Raw genomic sequence first — 21,584 nt, 5'->3', positions numbered from 1 at the left:
TCCTTATGTAGCAAAGAGATGACATCAGAAATCGAGTACTTGCTAATGACGGCCATAATCGAGGCAGTAATTACCGTTTGACTATCTACAGATGAGACTTTTTGTCGCCGCTAGGCGCCGAAACGGAATGTGGCGCCTCTCACCGCCAGGGTTATTACTAAAATGGGTGTGAGGCTCTACATGATCTATCTCCTTTGCCAAAACAGTGAACAGGTACCTTGGGATGCTGTGCGTGGTGCTGTGTGGTAAATGTTCCACCTCAGGAACATAGAGGTCACCACTTGTAAATACTGTGTAGACATAAGGGTTCCACCTGTGACTCATTAATGGACAATTAAATTATTGAACTTTAAACGATTCTCTATGGTTATGGAGTGAAACTATTGAAAAATTTCAATTTCTGCTAAGCTATCGGCCAGACTGGTAATTATTATTTGACGCAATGGACTGGTAATTATTATTTGAAAATGGATGAGAGACTAACGAAACGTTTTAAGTTTCGTTCAAGCGGATACAAACCCAGTTTTTTATAATCACAATTTACCGAAATCTTCAGATGCTACCACTTTTGCGAATTTCAACATTAAGTATTTTAAATCTTTAAAATTCATTTTTTTTAAGAATTAGGTGTATTTTCTGTGAATAATAATTTTCATTAATAATCAACAAAATATATTGTTCATTATTTTCTACACAAATTTCCCGCCATGAAACAATGCGAATATTACCATGGAAACCTTGAATGTATTAACCATGAATAGCTAATTACGATGGTTATCTTGTTCCCTAGAAATATTTAGAGACGAAATGATCAATTTTTATTCATCAACATATTAATATCAAATCTCAATTTGATTTCAACAAGAGGTTCAAAATTTTTATAATCACTAATAACTCATAACTTTTCAAGTTCCAGGAATATGCGAACATAATGACCAAAGAGCATTTCTCAAAAATTGACTCATGTGGCAAAATTATCATCATCATTGTACAAAAAGGGAAGAACAAAAACATTGCGTGCGTTGTTGCATTACAGTCACAGCGCACTCTGCGTCGTTATTTTTCAATTGGTCGAGGAGGAAAACATACAGTTCATCATGGAGTTCGTTGGTACGTGTGCAAGTTTCTTCAATATTCATTTTTTTTTACAACAGCCTGAAAATAATTCGTTAAATCTTTTTGATACCATGTACATACCACGTGAAAAATAGTGTCAATTCTGTTGATTGTGATCATCCGAATATTCGTTATTGAAAAGGGAGATTTCAGGCTAGGGACTATGACAACAATGACTGCATATATCTCTTTTCCGAAGCCAATCAAAAATTTTGCCCTATTCTCTCATTCCAAAAACCCCCGATGTTCTAACCAAGAAACAAAAGAATGTCGGTTTTTTCAATAAAACGAAATGTCCAATAGTGGAGAACATAATTCTGTAATGTTTTTGTTTAGAATCAGAGAAAAAGGATACAAATGAAAACCACTGTACGTCATGTCCTGCGATGACCCTCGACTCGAAGGAACCCGAAACAGCCCCGGAAAAAACGGAAAATAGTGGAACAACGATAGGGACAACTCCAACGGATCCTGAGCCACATAAAATGACAGGATCTCAAGAAAGGACAGCTGAAAAAATAGACTTTAAAGTGATTTTCAATAAGAACAAAATTGATGTTAATTTTCCACTAGATGGAACGATTGCAGAATTGAAACAGTATCTGCAAGAGGTTATATCGGTGCCAAAACACATGCAGAAGGTCATGATTAAAGGTCTGGCTAAAGATGAACAGACGTTGAGAGATTTGGGAGTGACGAACGGTAAATAGAACAAGGGAATTGGATTTTTGGTGGCATATAATTGGATGATATTAGTGTTTGAGGGATATTTTGGGAACTCTGGGAGATGAGAATATTATTTTCAGAAGTTTTCTAAGGAACACAGCCTTCGTATTCATTCTCAATAAACTTTTTATTCCCTTGCTACTCCACATTAAAATAATAAATAACGAGCTTTGTGGTATCAACTAATAATTGTAAAATCTTATGATTCCAGGAGCCAAATTGATGATTGTTGGATCCAAGCTTGACGATGTGCTTCAGGTAGCTACTGTACCTTCAAAACAGGACATCCAAGAGGAAGCAGCAGCTGCCAGTAGTAAAGAACTTCTAACGCAGCAGAAAATACATAAAAAAATATTGGACAAAGGGATTCCCGAAGATGCCATGCCCGGTATATTGGATGCCAAGGTATGGCTATAGTGTCAGATTAAAATATTTGATAATTGAATTTTCGAATGGAAGATATTCAATTGGGTGTGTTTTTTATTTCAGGATCCTCTGCCGGACTTTCCACTAGCTGGAATGCTCAATAAGATGGGGGGAAAGGTTAGGTTGACGTTCAAACTGGAACAAGATCAACTGTGGATTGGGACAAAAGAAAGGACTGATAAAATTCCTATGAATTCGATAAAGGCAATCCACAGTGAACCTATTCCCGAACATCCTCAATATCACATTATGGTAAATGAATTTTTCTTTATGATTTCACTCGCTTCCTCTATATTTAAGAAATTAATACGCTGGACTATTTTCTCTTCATTTAAACATCACAATTATAGTTGACTATCGACATGCCTTGTAAATAACCAAATAGCAATTCTGGTCATGTATTAAAAAATCAGTGATTCACTGAAATAATCTGTCTATTTTAATTGTTGTAGGCAATACGATTGGGTGCAACGGAGGCCTCAAGATATTGGATCTATTGGGTGCCAGCTCAGTACATTGCTGCCATCAAAGACGCGATTCTCGGCAAATGGTGCTACTTTTGATCGATTCCTCAAACAAAAAAAAAACAAAGTATTTTCCAACCTATTCAGACGGTTAATGAAAAAGTGTGATTAAGATGTGAATATTTATCACAAAAGGACTATACTAGTCACGCCTTTTTTTAACAGTAAGTGGTCTAACTTATTACGTTTATTCTCCTGCTCGATCATCTTCACATCTCGGCCAACGTCATCTCCATCTCAATCAAACTGAAGATCACAATGAAATACAAAGAAGGAATTTGCAAGTAAATTAGTGATATTGCTTACAATTAACTCAGTGTTTGTTATCCGGAGGAAAAGGAAAGAAAACATATATCTTCAATTTATCATTTATTAAAGCGTTAATTCGTGATAAAAAATTTCAAGTAATTAAATAAAAAGTATATAAATATAGACTATATTAAATAAAAAAAAAACAGGATCGAATCGATCTTTCAGTCAATGCCTTGTGATAATGAAGAAGAACGTTTAAACTAAAGAAGAAGCACGATATTTATCGTATTCGATTTTCATAAAAGTAAAATTCAACAACGAAGGTATCACAATGAAAAGTGATGTAGTAGCATTTGTCTATTTTCGTGGTGGCCTAAGTAGTTCGGTGGAGAAGTGGTTAAAATTATTAGGTTTATATAAGTTTCTTTGTTGAATTTCTATTGAAATAGGTGCCCATCTATTGGCCACTTTACGCCATTGGCTTTAAAAAATATCTCTTAATATTGTTTGTTAAAACTGATCATGGCTGAAATATTAATATAATTGTCGGTAATTCGGGATAGGGCTCAGATTATTGTGAATAATGTTGATATTGAATAATTTTAAACGAATAGACTTTGAAAACTCACATACCCTGTATAGTAGAATTATTTGTTTTCAAAATTACGATCCGGCAATCGCGAGTTTGGTTATTTAACGGTGTTTTACCACTTCCCTACTGACTTCTAGTAATCGGTGAATCATCACCAGTAAACTACGATACATATGCCGACGATACATAAAATTCTTATGTGTAAATCAGTAAAGCACAATGTAACGATTTTCTACTAAATTGATATTTTATACCAATACCATAACATCTGTGTGACCAACTCAATGTGACAAATCAAAATAATAATCCTCAGACAAACGAAATAAAGAAATTCCGAAACTATGAATTTTCGAAGTATACTACTTGAGAAACTCCTGCAAAGAGGAATCTTCGCTACAGAACATTTGCTGCCTTAGAAAAATAGCTTTTAGTAAGTCCTTCAGGTTCACTAGCCTCATCTTGCCTATTTTTCCTATAATACTTTGCATTTTTCATTTTTTAGCATTTACAAGAAGATGTTGCATCATTTTTCATTAATCGATATGGATACCCATAATACTGAAGTCAAGGAAAAATCAGCTGTTGAGTCATTTGCCACGGTGCACCCCCTAGAGTGTTTTCTACCTACCCTGAATGTCCTGCCGAAAGGAGCCGTTCAATTTTTTTATGCGTGTTCATTAAAAACTCATCAGACTCACTAAATTTATCCCATTTCCCATCTCACCCCTGACATCCCCCAAATATTTGTAAGTCCTCTAGCACCCGTGATTACGAACAAATGATCCCAGAAGTCCAGTTGTATCCAGAAAAGCCCTCTTCAATCTGCCACAGGTTCCGAGAACCTCTATGGAAAAAAACCTTCAAAAGCCAATAGACACAGGAAAGAAAAATGAGGCGTACATCTGTCCCGCATGTGGATGCAGGAAACGCCTCATCACAATGTTAAATATCTCCGAGAGAAGTGTAGGCGCATCCCGACCTTTTATTCTCCATCTCTCTTCCTCTCTTTCTCTGTCTCTCCCCACACCTCTGGCAGCGCAGATGCCACAGAGGAGGCATTCACAGGTCCACAGCACCAGCTAAGCCTCCTTCTCTCAATCCCAACAAACTCCCTCCAACCAATCCCGAGAAGAAAGTCTTTACCACGTGTTCAGTGATCAATACCTTCCCCACCAATTCTTCAACATCTCTTCACTCTTTGAGACCTCTCACAATCAGTGTTAAACGTAAGTGGCCCAAGGACAGTCAAGTTACCTCGCGTGATGTTGTAAATCGCGAATACGTCAGATTTCACAAATCCCCGGTCATTTAATTGTTTACATTTTCGAACCACTAAAAGTTACATTAAAAAATTCATTTCGCTGAATTGTAATTACCTTGAACACTTGCAACATCGAGACAGATCCAAATGACAGCTCGTAAAGGAAGAAAACAGAATAATTACGTTATTTCGAATTTGTCATCGCTGATAAGATAAGTGATGACGGAATTCGACATTCTTGAGTACTGAACCCACCAGGAGAACAGAAAAATGTGTGATTATTTTGGAATAACTGCTCGCACTGAAGGCAATCCTAAAGGATATGGAAAAAAAGGAGGAACAATTGAGAATTGTTCGAGAAATTTTTCTCGGTTTAAATCGCGAGTTTCTCAGTCGAGGAGTGAAATTAAAGACTTTGAAGTCTTTAGCGGAACGAAGAGACTCAACAAATGGCAAACAGTTCGTAGGCCTCGTCAGCTTCAGGATATTTGCAATAGGAATTTTTATTTCCATAATTTGTGGACTAATCGTTCGTGGGCGTGACGATTTAGTTAATTATATTTTCAATTCGAGATGCTACATTCCGAATAATTATTTAGTCTGGGAATTTACGAGACCAGTGTCAGACTGCGATTACTGTCGCGGAATAAATTCTGCTATAATCATCGAAAATGTTACCAAAGAGAAATTTGAGGAATTTGCGTACAGCTCTAGGCCGATTATCGTGAAGAGGGCGATTGAGCACTGGAAGGCTGCTGAGGTTTTTAGTCTTGAGTTTTTCAGGGATTTGTATAACAGAATTGAGGGGAGTTATGAATCGGTGGAGGAGGAGTGCCAGTTTTTGCATTTCAAGAGCAACTTCTCAAGTCTTAGGGAAGTGTTTGAGATGAGTGAAGGACGGAGGCAGAACAGGGAGGGAGGGAGCTGGTATGTGGGATGGAAGAACTGCCATCCTGAAGTACTCGAAGAGATGAGGAAGTATTATGAAACGCCGACGTTCTTTCCGGATGATGCCGAGGTACCCCAGACGAATTATGTGTTCCTGGGATACGACGAGGGCGCGATCATGCATGTGAGTAATTGTTGGGGGGTTCAGGATTAAATGTTGGAATTAGTACCAAATATCATGCTTTATAACTCCTCTGACACAGTTCAATGACAATATTTTTTTTACGATTTTTTAACGAAGTTAGACTAATTAATTTCAAGTCATCATTTTAATCTGATATTCATATGAAGGGAAATAAGGACTTGAAAGGACGGAGTTCACATGGCGTATGTTAATAAACTTGTCTTTTAACAGTTGGATTATATTCCGCGACTGATGTGGCAGGGTCAAGTCTTGGGGGATAAAACGTGGACTGTAGCGCCGACTCCAGAGTGCGATAGCGTCTGCAATAAATTTAATTTCTCTGTAAGCAAAGGAGATCTCATTCTGCTTGATACAAGGATTTGGTACCATGCGACCTACGTTGAGAGAGGACAGCTCAGTCTCACAGTGACGTCCGAATACGGATGATTATTATATACATAAAATCTTCAAATTTTATACCAAAGTGTTGGAAGATAACAAGTCCAGATTATTTACGACATTTGAGAAAATAATTGTGAAACCACTGGTTCCTGGAGGAAAATCATTTTGTTTTTCCATGAGATTCTCCGTAACCAAAAACTATTGATAATTTTATTTAGTACAATATTATTATAATATAATTGTTATCATATAATTATAGTTATAAATGCCACTTGAGAAGATGAAAGAAGAGCGAAAATCTCAATTTTTTCAGATCTAATAGCAAGTTTTGTACAATAGTTTTAAAATTGATTGACTAATTCGAAAAACCTTTGAGGAGCCAAATATTTCTGATAAATGATTCGAAACTGTCGTCTGTCCGGCATCTTTAGCCGTAAATCATCTAATTTTTTACGGACTTGTTTCTTCCCAGCCGATTATTTTTATACAAAGATTGCACATAAATTAAAAAAATATTTTTTATAATTTTATAAATGTTCGCCAATGTTGGTCAGGGTATTTTTTCAATAATAAAAACAGTGGTGCCATGCTAGTGTGTTTATTTATGCAAATTTGCAACATATTTTTCACGAAAATAATGTGATAAAACCATAATAATATTGTAATAGTTATAATTTCATGTATCGAAAATCGGTGGAATCCCTTGCCCGTTCCATCTCTTTGGCCGTAATTATTTCATGAGTAAAGAGAAGAAAGAATAAAAAAACGATAGAAATAATTAAATGCATGGTCAACCGGAGTTCGAGATTATTCATAGCTTCAACAGCCTTCGTTTGAAAAATGTACAAAGTACTAAAAAACGTAAGGAGGATAGTTAACAACGATCAACGATAATTGCTAGTGTGATTTCAATCAGAATACTTTTTGTTTTATTATGGGAGGATTTGTCATTTTCACTGGTCTTTCTTCTCCGTTGCCTGCTGGAAACTTGGTGGACTCTCCTGAAAGGTAAAACAAAGGTTACGGCTATTAGCAATTGCATGAATGTTTTTCTCACTCTTGAGGAGAGAGACCTGGGTGAAATTTCCAACTCTTTGTAGGAGTAATCGTGGTTCTCCATAAAAGAACGGAAAACTACGGCCTCCATTTTAAAAAAATCCCAGCCCTCCAATTTTCCTCTAATAGATATCTTTTTCTCTCAAACATTAGAGTCTGAAGGGCAAAACAAAAAACTAGTTTTACGATGCATTTAACTTTCATAACTTGTCTAATTGATCGTAAATGACTTTTTTGCATTATTCTCCGGAGTTGATGGAACATTGTGAAAAACAAGGAGACACCGTGATCATGTGATAATGAGTATAGCACTGAGTGATTTTCTAGTGCTCTCTATGTCATCAATAGATTGCTGGCATGCTTTCCAATAGTTTTACCATCATATACTTTAAAACCTCTAAAATTTAGTTAAGTGTGAATCGTTCATAGTTAAATGTAATTCACGCAACACAAGACAATAGTAGTTGCGAAAGTTGGTGTCTCTTTTTTTTATTGTAATTCTTACAGTTTTGAAACTGTAGTGAGAGTAAAAAAGGAAAAAAATGGTTTAATAGTCCTTAAACATTGTTATTTTCTATCCACAAAAGGAATCTCATTTCTTCACACATGTAATTGGTAATTAAATTCTGTATTGCGTATATTGCTCCGGGACGATGTCCATTGTTCAGAAGCAAGACTTGCTTGCCATTTGGATTTAATAATTGAATTTCGTGAGACAAATTTGAAGAAAAAAATTATTATTCAAATAGCTCTTTGAAAACTGAATTTTTATGATGTCAAATAGTAATATTTACAATAAATATTTGGATTTTTTTTATTGGTATCTGTAATTTAATTGTATGTCCTGTTTATATTTATTGAGGTTGATAATCATTTCCACTCGATAATTTTACTTACATAATAAGCAGGTGGTGGTACGTATGCACACTGTGGCCTGTTGGGATCGTAGTATGCACTTTGGGCAGCTTCTGCAGCTTTGGCATCTAAATTTAATGGAGAAAGAATAAAAGAGTGAATGAGTTATGAAGTAGTTGAGGAGAGAATACTGTGAATTTTCGAAATTATTCGTTATCAATTTAATTTAAATTGTTGAATGATTGCATAAAAATTTATTAAAGGAGCTTTTCGATGGAAAATTCCATTATTTACAGAAAAGAGACTCCATGTCTTATTAAAGTCACTCGGTTCCCGAAAGTTAACTAGTAAATTGATTTTATTGCCTTGTTATCCCCGTAATAAGTAGCCCCGAGATATAGTTGAAAGATTTTTTGTCAGATATTTTTTTAATTTGGTCAAGTCCTCGAAGATTTTGATATTAAATCATGAAACATCAAAATACAATGCAAATAATACCAACAATCCAACCCCGAAATGAACTCTTGTCTACTAAATGTTTCCACTTCTCAGTCTTGTCAACTGAATAAGAATTTTTACAGAATGTACGCTAAAGGGATATTCACATTAAAAAAAAATCAAGATTCCTTCGATTGTCAGCTATGATACCTTAAGATCTTTAAAATTATTGAATTTTTCCCACACTGCACGCTCGGGATTTTAATCTGCAAAACGGAATCCGATCGGTGTTTGTCAAGAACATTTAAGAAACATATCCCATGAACTTAGACATTTCAAAAATTTAATTCACCAAAATAGAAGGGACTTTGTTAAAAGCTAAGTCAACTTCCATCATTCTTCCGCTTCACGGTTGAATTTTTCAACAACTCTACAGAAATTTCGTCAATCGCACTTTTATAATTGTTATAAATCCACAGTAATCCCCCCATAATCTTGAGTAGACGATGAAATTAATTAGAACTAATACATACAAGCGTACACTTTAGTTAAACTGTATTTACTCTGATTAGGCATATTTCATAAGAATATAAATCACACAAAAATCTTTCGTCCCGGAAAGGATGAACCGAAAATCAGGTTGATTTTTCCCTAGTGATTGCCTCAAAAACCAAAACTATTCTCCGTCAATTAATCAAGACGGCAAACTCGCACTATTCTTTCGAGTGAGCTCCCCAGTGACAATCCTTCGTCACGGTCCTGAGTTACATTTTTGTATTATGTCACTGACATAAAAACACAGTTCTCACACATTGGAATGGTAACAGAATAAAATTAAATAAAAATAGTCGATAGTTTATTCCGTAAAAATGGAAACATTCGTGTAAATTTTTGATCGTACTATTATTTGCCAAACTTGGAAAAACCTCGACGGAGGATAAAATATGACTAAGCCGTGAGATAATAACTGGAAGCAGTGAAAGCCAATCTCTTACCGCAGGTCACTCTAAGGTATATTGTGCAATACTCTTGCGTAATTTTTTAAAACAAAAAAAAGACGAAAGGATATCAAGTTTGGGAGATGAAACACTTGCTGGGGGTTCCAAAAATTATTTCGTCGCGTGAACATCTGCAACGTGATGAATTCCCCCCATTTTGTTGTTAAAAAATGAACTTTATATCCACCAAAAACGGAAAAAACGATTTTTTCTGATGTACTACATTGAAAAAAAATGGCAAGGTCGCTTTTTGTGGAGAATTTTTTCACCTGGCAAAAAACTCTCATGATATTTGGCCTCTAAATTACTCATTAGCCAGAAAATTTAAAAATTAAGAGATTCACCTCAATTTTTAACGCCCAAGGATACTCAAGTTTGTCGTACAATTTGTGCTTACGGGGTGAGCAGGCAAATTACTGGACGGCTTTATATCACCTAATTGTATTCATAAAGTCTTACTGACGATTTTTTTAGGTGTGAACCTATTGTAATAATAAACCGAACTACTTTGCGGTGAAATGTTACCCCCTAGTTATTTCTACTTAAATTCCTATTATTCGATATACTTAATAGTTTGACAGGTGTTTGTAAATGAAAAAGAACCATGAGTCAACGATATTATCATTTAATACGTGCGTTCATTAAACATAAAGTGATAACACAATTTTCCAATAACATTTGTAGCGTTGTTTAGCTGCTCTCAGCTTCGCCTTATTCCTCTTCGCAATATCGTTAGGAGTAAACATTAATAGAAGCACATTGATAATCGATTGGAAATCGTTCGGAATAGGTGTTTGCAGATAGCAAACCTCGAGATAGACTAAATAGCAATAGTTTTGTAAAATCAAATCGCCATAATTTAGGCGTAATATCTTAGTACTGAGGTGGATAATTATTGTAGGGCCCTTGTGGATATCCACCAGGTTGAGGATAAGCTGAGTACGGTGGTGGATTTTGCGGGTAATTATTGTAATTCGGTTGATAACCCGGATACGCACCTGCTTGATTAGCCTGAGGATTATAATTGGGATTGGCCCAGCCAGGATTGCCGTTCTGCTGTGGGGGATGTCCACCCCATGCTCCCTGTCCCTGGGGAACTCCACCGCTCACGTATGGAGAATTTATTCCTGGATACGGTGGAGGCATGTCCGTCATGTAGACCGAATTAGCTATAAAACGATTTAATTAATTGTTGGCAATAATTTATCACGACGTGAAAAAATTTCATAATGATTACTTTGTGAGTATCTCTTCTTGATTTGGCGAGAAAATTCAAGACATGTTTTTTGTAGGGGAGAAATTTTTTTTAATGAAAAAGACAGTTTCTTGTTAAAACTCTGAATAGAAACATAATAAACTCATTAATTTTTTTGCTGAGTTAAAAATGTCGTTTTAACGTTATTTCTTAAATGAGTTCGTTACGGAACCATAGAGTTCATAATCGTTTAAGCAATACTTGCTCAGTTAGGAAATTAATAAATTAAGGATATCGATGTATTTTCCGCCATTTAGCACACTATAAGTCCCAAAAATGTCAGAAACACTTTTATATCGATTATTACATATCCTGAAAGGTTTTTTATTTCCAAAACCAGTCATTGCAGTGAGGATAAAGTGCTTATAAGATATTTTGTGAGCCTGATTTTGCCTAATGAATGGATAGATCCAGATTTAGGTGTGTTTTTTTTCATGAACATAATTCTAGACATTGTATTGAGAATTTACCTGGAGGCACTTCTGGAAATACGTTGGTGGGTGGCATCCACCCGTAGTAGCCTTGGGGAGCTGCTTGGTAGGCTGGAGGTGGTGCTGCATACCAGTCTGATGTAGGAGGCTGATAGGGTGGTGGAGCCTCATAACCAGGTCCATTGCGTGAGGCTGTGCAATGAGAAAATGATTTATCAGTGAGGCAGTCCCAAGGTCGACCGTTAGGAAAATCTCATGACCAATTTAATCTCTGATTCTTATGGATTAAGGATATGATATGATGATGGGATATAATTAAGGATAGTGAAATTACCCATAGAAGCTGCCCTCAGCATAGCCTGTCCAAACTCAATAGCTCCTCCGCTCTTGAAATGCAACTTGAATTTGCATTCGCCAACCCAGTTGCCATTTGGCTGTGCCCGACATTTGCCCTTGATGTAATTGGCTCCGAACATCGGCTGTTCCAGCTCCACTTCACTCAATGTGATGAAAGGAAAACTGAACGATTGCATTCTTTCCTTTCTGTCCTTGGCATTGAAGATCATTCGATGAGTTGTCAAATATATCCTGCCTCTCTTTGTGCCAGTGAACTCTGGCTGCTCTTGCCCATGAAATTCCATCGTCACATTGTCGCAGAATAACAGAATGCTATTAAGCATCAAAAATTTCAGTATTGGAACGTTGGTCTGATTTCGAGGGAATTTAAAAAAGCATGAATATTCAGCGGTATTTAACTTCCATCTGACACAGAATAATTTGTGTTTAGCACAATTGTGCAAACATCATATAGGAAGCCATGCAATCAAAATAAATTACCATTGTTTGGAACTCTCATTAATCGATGGCCAAGAAAGGTTTTCCATTTTTTTTTTAATTATTGACATGTTTTCTGAGAGTTCGTGAACGACAATCAAAATTCGGAAAATGATACTTCCGAAGATTGAGTGGAAGTTAGAAAGATATCAACAACATTATTAAAAAATCAAGAACAATATTGACGAAATAAAACGTGAATACGTCCTCCCTAAAATTTCTTCAAGAATTACCGATTCAAAGAAGAATAATACCAGAGAATTTTATTTGCATGTAAGAGAATTTTTCCCAAAAAGGGCCCTCAACATTTTTCCCTGAAATTGTCCAGATGAATCAACGGTGTACAACATTGGAGAATACAAGAGGCTTATGAAACCACATTTCATCATCGAATCAATTATTCAATCATTCGACATCAAAGCGACAACGAAAGACCTGGAAAAACACTTGGCAAAAAAGGGAAAAATTTTGAAGTAAAAAAATTATCAACTGAATATTTTTTAAAACGTAATAGAAGAAGAGCAACACGACATAATTGCAGAATTATCGACATAAAAGTGCAACAACGGTGCTCAACAAGGCCACGTCGTTGGCAGATTACGTTTAGTGACGCAGTTGGGTGTACACAATGTTTATATTCATAAATAATATCAGCTCACCATTCTCCGGCGTGTAGAAGCACTCCATCATTGGCGTGTGCCGTGTTCAACGACATGACGTTTCTCTTCTATTCAGTGTATCTCGAAAAAATCGTTGAATTAATGTTAATGCAGGAGATTGAAAGAATCACAAATGGTCTTGTCGGTGTCTCGGTAAACCTAGTATCCACGATCAGCTGATTCATAAATGATAAGGCGGACACGGACGGACTACGCATGCGTCAGGAAACGGATATTCCATGATGTTATTTGAATGCCTCGGAATCTGATATTCCATCTCAAATTGACCCCTAAATCATGCGAAACGATTTCCAAGTGATCTAACACGAGTTTATTAGGGAATTAATTATCTACCTGGCAATTATACGTCCGTAATCTATTCCATTCATTGGTGATAGTGTAGGTTCCTGTCATCTCCGCCGTTGATATTAGATTCACTCACGATAAACAACATATTCCGATATATCACTCACTAGCTTTCGTTTTTTTTTAATCCTCGATTTACTTCGAATCCAACAAATCGGCCGATTATAATCTCACCCTCTCTCTGGACCTTCTCTCTTCAATTAAAAAAATATTTCTGTCCTAAGTCAACATATTAATTGCCCTTCCACCACACTCCTCAGAACCCCCGAAAATCCGAATCTTAAAAGAGGAGAAAAAAAAAACTTGAAACCAGTCCCGAAGTTGAGCGAGGTCACCGGCATTTCAGATAACCCAACCGCCTGTTGTTCTGCTCTGAACGCATCTGTACTCACCGCAGACTCTGGAGACAGTACTCCTGCCGTCGTAAACGGATTTCCTGTTCTGTTCTGTTGCCGTTCAAGTGTCTCGTCGACGTCATCGAGGTTCCGCAAAGTGCCGAAACATCGGGGCACCCGCATGTAAATCTAGCGAAAATACTATATTCAATATTCAAAGAACAAATTAAATGAAATAAAAATGTGCAATAGATTAATGTCTATCTGCAGGTGTTCCTGTTTCGTCAGAAACCTCCAGCTGCCTTCTCCAATTTTCTGTAACTCATAACAATCGAGTGACCATGGATTGGGTCCTGAAACAATTCGGCTCCCGGGAAAAATGTTTTAGTCACATCAGTTCATGCAAAACTTCATACAGGATAATTCTCCACATGAGTCAACGTGATTCACTGCTGTTCAGCAGTCCACGAGGCATTATCTCGTGATTATTTCGACCAGGGACGGAGATTACTGATGAAATATGGACGGAGTAGTAAGAACGAGTTTGCAACAGAGTCGTTAATTATTTTGAGATCTGAGGTAAAACCCTTTTTTGAAAAAGTCTGTGGTGCAGAAGTTCATGGGCTTTAGGAAAACGTTTCAATATTTCTTCATAAGCTTAGGAGATTTACACGTAACGAAAAAATAAGTGATGATAGTGATAGAAATACCAAGTGCGATCTTATCGCTCCACTATATTTGTGATCATCTCTGAAAAGAAGTTTTGAAAGACTTATAGAGAGACGTTTGTTGAAGTTCATAAAATTCATCGCAAAGGCTTTTTCAAAGTTTCCTTCAAAGTTATTATAGTTGCAGTCATACTTATAAAACGATCCATCCTCTTTAAAGTGTTGACAGCAGACATACATCATATTGTAATGACTCAATGTATAGTCCACAGCTCGATAACGAGATGCTAATGGGTAATTTCGAAGACAACAGATTAAGATTTAATCCTGCGATTACTCTAATTCGTTAAAAATGACGAAAGCATTTCAGTGGAGAAAACATCCTCTAGCATTGCTGTGCTGTGCTGAAAAGACCGATCCAGAAGTACTTGCAAACAATGTGTTGATTTTTTAGATCTAGTTACTCCGGTAATTTTCGATTCAGGGAATTATTGCTTGACAGTGACATGTTCCATAATTTAAAAAAACGGAACTCCGAAATAGCTTGTTAAAAAATCCAAAGGCAGTTGAGAAATCGTACCTCGAGCCCTCCAAAACAGAAAAAAAATCCAACTCAATATGCAAGGCAATAGAGGTTCAAACAGGGAGTTGTGCATCAAATTATTCAAAAAAGTTGATGATTCAAATCTGCTGTCCAGTAACGTCATAATGCAGATTATTTTCCCTCATTACTCCAGTCAGTTTTGCATCCGCCAACTCATGTAGCCAAGGAAACCTAAAAAAAATAATATAATCGGAATTGGTGAGTTGAAGTGAACTTTAGTCCCTGGAAATTTTAGCCAACAGAGATGACTTAACATTCTCCCTGGAACTCCATTTCAGCGGATATACTCCAAAAGTACTCGCCAACGTTCTCCAGCTGGAGAATCAATACAAAGACTTCTAAAAATCATCAGACACTTTCCAAACGGATGATCAAGGAAGGGCCCCAGCTCCATCTACTACCGCTCCTGGAAATCTCTCCCCAGTCTACTCCTCGCTTTCTTCCTCCGCTCCTTCGTTGGCCGTCTCCCCTCCTCGTCCCTTTCACTCTCTTCATTCCAGAGCAACGTCTATCGTGCATCGCGGGGCCTGGGCCCTAAAGGTGGAAGCATTCCATTCATGTTTCGGAATAGGAGCGACGCAGTGTGAGAGCGTCGTCCGACGGACGAGGACGCATATTACGAGGAGTACACGAATCAACGTCCTCCAGTCTAATCACTCAGCTCACCCTGACACTTAACACAAATCAATCACAATATTTCTCTCTACTTTGGTTTTAAATTGAATTGCGAATGAAGTGCCGAGTGAATTGTATTCGTGAAATCATTTGTTTCTTCTGGTGAACATTCATATCCAGTTTTATTTATTTTAATTTTCCATTGTTGTGGATTTTCGGCCATTATTGGTGGTAAGTTGAATCAGCTTTCAGTTATTTCTTCTTTCCGAGACTTCGGAATTTAGGCGACTTAACGGAGATTTTTTGGCAATTTTGACTGAACTTTTAGTCTTTCTTTGCTTTCTTGTGACGACAACGACGCCGCTTATATGCAGAGCCGTTGAGACCGCGGGGCATCCGGCCCCAGCCGACCACGTGGGCTCAAGGCATCTGAGGCCCAGGATAACATCACGTGTTAAACGTAGTCGCATCTGATGGAGTCATATGTTCATCTGAGTTACCAGTTGAAGTTCATTTAATGTCAAGTGGGACGTCATTAGTCAGACAGTTTAGGAGAAAATGTTGACAACCCCTTTGGCATTTCTTCTTTCATGTGCTCCTTTCGAGACGTGACTAATCCATGAGTTGATTAATTAATTGACTGATTATTTGAATTTCCTCGGGTGATTAGGAGGGTATTATGACGACATTTTTTATGGACATTCATCGATTTTTAATTGAGTCAACATTCATTACTGAAACGCCTTGACAAGTAATGGGGTATAAGAGGTACTCCATGTCAAATCAAACTAGTCACAGCTGACTCTCAGGCTCTTTGAAACTGATCTCGATTTTTTTTGCTACTGGGGGGGAGGGGGGGGGGGGACTAGAAAAGCTATTCTTCAATTTTTTTTTTCGAATTTTTCCACAGCTCTTTTTGAATATGGAATTTTTTCGGAGATGTCATTCTTTTCAATAATTGGAACTCGATTCAGTCGATTGTTTGTTTCACCAAACCCAATTTCATTTCTCAAAATACTTGTTTCCATTCCAACAGTTACTGATACGAAGACGAAAAAAAGCTGACATATTCGGGATATTCGTTACCAAAAGTATCAAAAAAATTACTCGGAATATTCTTACGCATGGAAAAAGAAAAAAAAATTGTAGAAAAAAAAATGAGGTCATCTTCCCAGAGGTCCAGTCATGGATCCATTTGACATGACAGATTTCATAATTACAAAGTATCAATTAATAATGAACTTATCTCAGAACGTAACGGCTATGGGGAAATGGTCTGATAACTTTTTTGTCTCGAGTCTGGTCTCGTTAAAAATTGTTGGAAAGATAAATCATAGAGTTGTAATTACATATTTTTTCATTATTTTTCATCCATTAGAACATATGGAATACCTGTGACAGTTTTGGCATCATAAGGGCGCCCCGTACGTGAGGGCTTAATAAATGGCGTTAGTCATGTTATTTACGTCAACAATCCAATGCGGGAGCCGTTGTCAATGGATGACTGGCTCGTTTATTTGTTGTTACTCGAGCTACGCTGCCCTTTACTATCAATGATGATAAGCGGAATGGAGTAAACAGAAGAAGGAATGCGGAGACATTAAAGCTCAACGGGTTCTACTTCCCACGGTGTCTCAGATAGTTTTGTAGGAGGGCAAATTCTGGGGAGATAGGGCAATAGAGGGGGTTGAAAATCCCTTCAGGACTATTTTTGGTTTTCAATTTTTTCCTTCTGTATGGGAGCATCGGCATCGTTCACTTTGTACGTTTTGAAATTTCTTTGGAAATTATGTCGATTGGTGTAGAATCTCAAAATTCCAAGTTTTACAAACATATGTGTAAATATCCACGGATTATAGTTCGAAATGAGCTAGGTCTACATCCAAAAATATTGATTACCATAAAATGTTTATGTTCTTCTAGAATTCTCATTCAATGAATAATGCTCATCTCTATAGCTCATAAGGAAAAATTCTTCACTTCATAAAATAATTCTAATTCCATAGAACAACGTGACAATTTTCCAAGAAAAAATTGTTGAAGAGAATGTTTTTTTTTCTTCACATCGTCAATTGCTTCTTCACCAGTGTTGAAACCTTTTCCCAACGGAAAAATTTTTGACCTGAAAATTTCTCAGAAGTAGCACTCCCCCGAGACTCTCCCCCACCAATAAATTGGAGAGTAAGAAGCCCGGATTATCAAAGCCGGAAGTTGATAAAACTCGAGGTTCTGTTATTTTCATTTTATTTCATTCATGGAGAGGGAAGTGTGATTCAGGCCACGGGTGCACTTCCTATTGAGTAACGGGTGTTATCACGATTATTTTTTGTTCCTCCCACATCTTAGCATTCCAAACCTATTTATTTGACAGTAGACCCATCCACTTTTATTTGACCAGCATTGAATATATTTCGTACCGGGGAAACAAAGGTGACGCCAGCGTAAAGAGTATGGTTGAATACAACGGCAGGTGTTAATACAGCAGATGTTACCGTCATTCCCGTTGCCCTCTGAATTCCTCAAACTTTATGAAAAAAGTCAGAGGAAATCAGGCGAAAAAATATTCGAAGAACGATCGAACTCTAAAGGGAGAAAAGGGTTTCAAAATCTGATGCGATTTTCTTTTGAGAATATTCTGAGCTAGGAGATAGCCCGATGAATAAATAGGCTGGAAAATATTCTGCAAAATTACGGATACATTACCCATTCGTATAATCCACAATGGGAAAGCGTTTCCCGAAAATTTCCTAGAAATGTAAAAGAAAAAATTTGAAACGTACAGCAAATTCTCGGATTCATAGCCAAAGAAAATACAAAACTGTCCCATAATTATTTCCGGAAAAATTAAACTCCAGAAAACTAACTCATTGTCCTTCGAAAATGAATTCCCTGAATTCGAATTGTATTCATTTAAGATAGGTAATAAGTATTTGATAGTATTTCTTGTTTGAAGAAAGCGACATTTCGATGAAAATATTTTTTTCCATCAGTCTACATACGAAATGCTTATTCCAGGTAGATCCACTGAAAAAAATGTTGTGATGGCCGAGAGACGCCGGCTTCCAAGCTCGGAGACTCCCCCCGGAACCCCCCCACTGGAGAAGAGATCAAAGCTACGAGAAGAGCGAGAGCCTCCGGGAGAGGAACTAGATCTCCTAGCGGAAGAGACTCTCGACACCACTCCTGGAAACGACAGAAGGCTGGAAGTTGAAGAAGCTGTCCCGAGCACTTCGGGAACCCTCGGCCTCGTGCAATCCAGCACAGAGAGAAAGGCCGAAGGTTCCCTGGAGTCTTCATTCATCGGTGAACATGCACACTATCAAGAATTATCGCAAATCGGCGATGGTGCTTATGGAACTGTCTACAAGGCCAGGGACGTATCGAGCGGTCAGGTGGTTGCTCTGAAGAAGGTACGCGTATCTCTAACTGAGGATGGACTTCCCACATCCACATTGAGAGAAATCGCAGGATTGAAGCAGCTCGAGAGGTTCGAACATCCCAATATCGTGAGACTCCTCGATGTCTGCCAGGGAAATTACCTCCAGCCTCCTGACAGGAGTGACAGAAATAGACGTACAGACAGACCTGATAAAGGACTTACGTTGTGGCTTGTCTTCGAGCACGTGGACAGGGACCTCGCCAAGTTCATCTCTGCTTGTCCACCAACTGGCATGCCACCTTCTTTGGCTAAACAAATGTCCAAGGAGATCCTGCTCGGAGTTGATTTCTTACATAGTCATAGGATCATTCATAGAGATCTGAAACCACAGAATATTCTTGTCACGGCCGAGGGTAGAATTAAGATTGCAGATTTTGGATTGGCAAAGACTTACGATTTTGAGATGCGACTGACTTCCGTCGTGAGTATTTTTCATTCGGTTTTGCTTTTGGGAAAATGGAGGGAAGTCGGAACCTAGGTTTTATCCCTCATTACAGAAATGGCTTAGAGAATGGATGGAATTTGACAGTAGAACAATCAGAACTTGGATAATTAGATAATTATACAGTTTACTAGCTCCAATCCTTTGTCAGTGACTGAGTAGATCTGACCAGATTGGAATGAATAAACTGCAAATTTCCTAGAGATTATTTATGAAGAACTGGAATTATCTGCAAATTCACTGCATCACTAAATTCATTATTTGTTTATTGATTGTTTCTTGTGTGATTGTAGGTCGTTACTTTGTGGTACAGAGCACCAGAGGTACTCTTGGGATGTGCCTATGCTACTCCTGTAGACCTGTGGTCAGTTGGGTGCATTTTGGCAGAGTTAAATACTCTGAAACCGTTATTTCCTGGGAGTAGTGAAGGAGATCAGCTTGATCGCATTTTCAAGTGAGTTATAACCGAAATGGTATCGCATACTTGAAGTTAAACATAGTATTAATTAACTAACGCCATTTAGCGTGGGTTGTAGTTACCATCAGAGTAGAAATTTTCAATCCATTTATTTTCTACGATTAAATAATTATCGTGCACGGCTAAAATTTCGGCCTATTAAATAACTTCGTTACACATCATGTAAACATTTGATTTTTTAAAAGTCATCGATTCAGCCTCAAGAACACTGGATGGAAATTGTTTACTCTAATGGTAACAACCGTCCAAGTTACAAGGACATTTAAGTTATCGTTATAGGAATGTTCAAACTTGATGTCAATATTTTTTTTTCTGATTGAACAGAATTATTGGAACACCAACCCAAGAAGCATGGCCGAAAAACGTCTCCCTGAGTTATACAGCATTTCCCCAAAGAATAGCAACACCACTTCGTATCGTCATTCCTGAGTTGTGTCCTTCTGGAATCGATCTCATATCTAAAATGCTCACCTTCGATCCCCATATCAGATTAACCGCCTCTCAGGCTCTTCAACATTCCTATTTCACCATGGAATCTTCATAACATTTCTACCGGTTTATTCGAACATTATATAATACATAACTGGAAAATATGTAAACGTACTTGCATGTACAAAAACTAAAGCCCGAATTTTAATCGTAATCGTAAAATGCATATCAATTAATTTTATTATGCACATTATTTAAGTTCTTTGTATTTATGTATAAATCTAGATTATGAGTTAGTTATTAATAATGTTGGTGAAATATAATATTGTCACATTGTGAGAGAACGTCGAAGCACTCGTCGATGTGCATTCGTTTACTCAATCGTTAATTAATTGTTAATGACGTTTCTAGAATTTTATAATCACGTAAGACTGGGGTCAATGACCCACTCAGGACTGCTGAAAAGTATTAAGATACTTTTTGAGTTTAACCAGAAAAATCACTGCCGATTTTAGTTTATGTTTCTCTTGTATATTCAATTCAAGACGTAGATCATTAAGCATTTGGGTTAGAATTGACATATGATATATTTAGAAATGTTAGAGTAATTTGATGCTGTACCTTAAGACGTCCATCCCATCGAAAATTGGATTGTCGAAATATTGAAATATATGCTATAATATTATTTATAATGATTTTTCAAATTAATTCAGGGGTGAATGTGTGGAATTGTTCGGTCATTTTTGGGTGTTATAGCAATCAGACAAAATCAGTTAAGAACCCACGATGCAACAACCCCATGTTCTGCCACATATTAACCATTATTGCCTTAAATGGATTAAAAACAATGTAATTAAGAGTATGTATATCAGTCAATAATTCATCCCTCAACATTTTCCATTTTCCCTTTGTCATTTCCTCTCCTTCATCCCCACAAATGACTGCCCCAAATCTTCCCAGACCAATGAAACTACCATGGAGCCATTAATTCTCCAGGTGAGTGGAGTAAAATAGAAAAATGCCTTTGCTATCCGCGGGTAAAAATTAATTACAACCCCCATTAGGCTTTTCTTATTCCCATTACGGAAATTCCATTCAAGGGCCTCGAAAATCCCATTTTACCTGTTCTCCGAGGCCTCAATTTTCTATTATTCTCCAAACATCCATCAAAAATATGAAAACTCTCCCTAATCGCCTAATAACTTCCCACGTACCCTCGTACCTTCTTCACCGCCAAATACCAGCACTCCATCTCTTTGAATGACACCGAAAAATACCATCAGCACCATTAACCGCACTCCTGAATCCCCT

The 21,584-nt window shown here is 37.2% G+C and overlaps 4 protein-coding genes and 1 long non-coding RNA gene across 8 annotated transcripts; 3 read left to right on the top strand and 2 right to left on the bottom strand.

Annotated features, from left to right (window-relative positions):
- Positions 1-843: 843 nt before the first annotated feature.
- Positions 844-3,982, top strand: LOC135163131 (ubiquitin domain-containing protein UBFD1-like). Its single transcript, XM_064122347.1, has 5 exons — positions 844-1,110; positions 1,453-1,818; positions 2,054-2,247; positions 2,332-2,520; positions 2,721-3,982. The coding sequence occupies exons 1-5, from the start codon at positions 1,098-1,100 to the stop codon at positions 2,829-2,831; spliced, it is 873 nt and encodes a 290-aa protein (XP_063978417.1). The 5' UTR covers positions 844-1,097; the 3' UTR covers positions 2,832-3,982.
- A 290-nt stretch (positions 3,983-4,272) lies between these two features.
- On the top strand, positions 4,273-6,960 carry LOC135163128 (uncharacterized). Its single transcript, XM_064122343.1, has 2 exons — positions 4,273-5,969; positions 6,201-6,960. The coding sequence occupies exons 1-2, from the start codon at positions 5,220-5,222 to the stop codon at positions 6,414-6,416; spliced, it is 966 nt and encodes a 321-aa protein (XP_063978413.1). The 5' UTR covers positions 4,273-5,219; the 3' UTR covers positions 6,417-6,960.
- LOC135163133 (WW domain-binding protein 2) lies at positions 6,954-13,094 on the bottom strand. The gene is made up of 6 exons (XM_064122349.1): positions 12,898-13,094; positions 11,739-12,073; positions 11,444-11,596; positions 10,717-10,887; positions 8,325-8,410; positions 6,954-7,372 (listed from the first exon to the last, which is right to left on the bottom strand). Exons 1-6 carry the CDS (start codon positions 12,951-12,953, stop codon positions 7,325-7,327), a joined length of 849 nt encoding a protein of 282 aa, XP_063978419.1. The 5' UTR covers positions 12,954-13,094; the 3' UTR covers positions 6,954-7,324.
- Positions 13,095-13,235: 141 nt separating this feature from the next.
- Positions 13,236-21,207, top strand: LOC135163124 (cyclin-dependent kinase 4). 4 transcript variants are annotated; one of them, XM_064122337.1, is made up of 7 exons: positions 13,236-13,781; positions 13,869-14,177; positions 14,487-15,068; positions 15,149-15,716; positions 18,501-19,345; positions 19,660-19,820; positions 20,169-21,207. In XM_064122337.1, the coding sequence occupies exons 5-7, from the start codon at positions 18,527-18,529 to the stop codon at positions 20,386-20,388; spliced, it is 1,200 nt and encodes a 399-aa protein (XP_063978407.1). In that variant the 5' UTR covers positions 13,236-13,781; positions 13,869-14,177; positions 14,487-15,068; positions 15,149-15,716; positions 18,501-18,526; the 3' UTR covers positions 20,389-21,207. The 4 variants fall into 4 exon arrangements, with proteins under 4 accessions (XP_063978407.1, XP_063978408.1, XP_063978405.1 ...); XM_064122338.1 differs by lacking the exons at positions 14,487-15,068; positions 15,149-15,716; XM_064122335.1 differs by lacking the exons at positions 13,236-13,781; positions 13,869-14,177; positions 14,487-15,068 and having other exon boundaries at positions 15,143-15,716.
- LOC135163139 (uncharacterized) lies at positions 16,363-19,616 on the bottom strand. The gene is made up of 2 exons (XR_010299077.1): positions 19,319-19,616; positions 16,363-19,243 (listed from the first exon to the last, which is right to left on the bottom strand). It is a non-coding gene; the product is annotated as an uncharacterized LOC135163139 (long non-coding RNA).
- Positions 21,208-21,584: the final 377 nt, after the last annotated feature.

Source organism: Diachasmimorpha longicaudata, chromosome 5 (genome assembly GCF_034640455.1).
Source record: "Diachasmimorpha longicaudata isolate KC_UGA_2023 chromosome 5, iyDiaLong2, whole genome shotgun sequence".
Lineage (NCBI taxonomy): Eukaryota > Metazoa > Arthropoda > Insecta > Hymenoptera > Braconidae > Diachasmimorpha > Diachasmimorpha longicaudata.
The sequence above is the reverse complement of the archived record's forward strand: the minus strand, read 5'-3'. Positions and strand labels throughout refer to the sequence as shown.

Bases quoted from the DNA above. Each gene is read 5' to 3' on its own strand.
- LOC135163131 (XM_064122347.1), top strand. The intron at 1,819-2,053 runs GTAAATAGAACA...TTATGATTCCAG, and splicing joins AGATTTGGGAGTGACGAACG to GAGCCAAATTGATGATTGTT. The intron at 2,248-2,331 runs GTATGGCTATAG...TTTTTATTTCAG, and splicing joins CCGGTATATTGGATGCCAAG to GATCCTCTGCCGGACTTTCC.
- LOC135163124 (XM_064122338.1), top strand. From the start codon at position 18,527: ATGGCCGAGAGACGCCGGCTTCCAAGCTCGGAGACTCCCCCCGGAACC. The intron at 19,346-19,659 runs GTGAGTATTTTT...GTGTGATTGTAG, and splicing joins AGATGCGACTGACTTCCGTC to GTCGTTACTTTGTGGTACAG. The intron at 19,821-20,168 runs GTGAGTTATAAC...CTGATTGAACAG, and splicing joins CAGCTTGATCGCATTTTCAA to AATTATTGGAACACCAACCC.
- LOC135163133 (XM_064122349.1), bottom strand. From the start codon at position 12,953: ATGTCGTTGAACACGGCACACGCCAATGATGGAGTGCTTCTACACGCC. The intron at 10,888-11,443 runs GTAAATTCTCAA...ATCGTTTTATAG, and splicing joins ATTTCCAGAAGTGCCTCCAG to CTAATTCGGTCTACATGACG. The intron at 8,411-10,716 runs GTGCGTATCCGG...CATTAAATTTAG, and splicing joins TCCTCAGGCTAATCAAGCAG to ATGCCAAAGCTGCAGAAGCT.
- LOC135163128 (XM_064122343.1), top strand. From the start codon at position 5,220: ATGGAAAAAAAGGAGGAACAATTGAGAATTGTTCGAGAAATTTTTCTC. The intron at 5,970-6,200 runs GTGAGTAATTGT...GTCTTTTAACAG, and splicing joins ACGAGGGCGCGATCATGCAT to TTGGATTATATTCCGCGACT.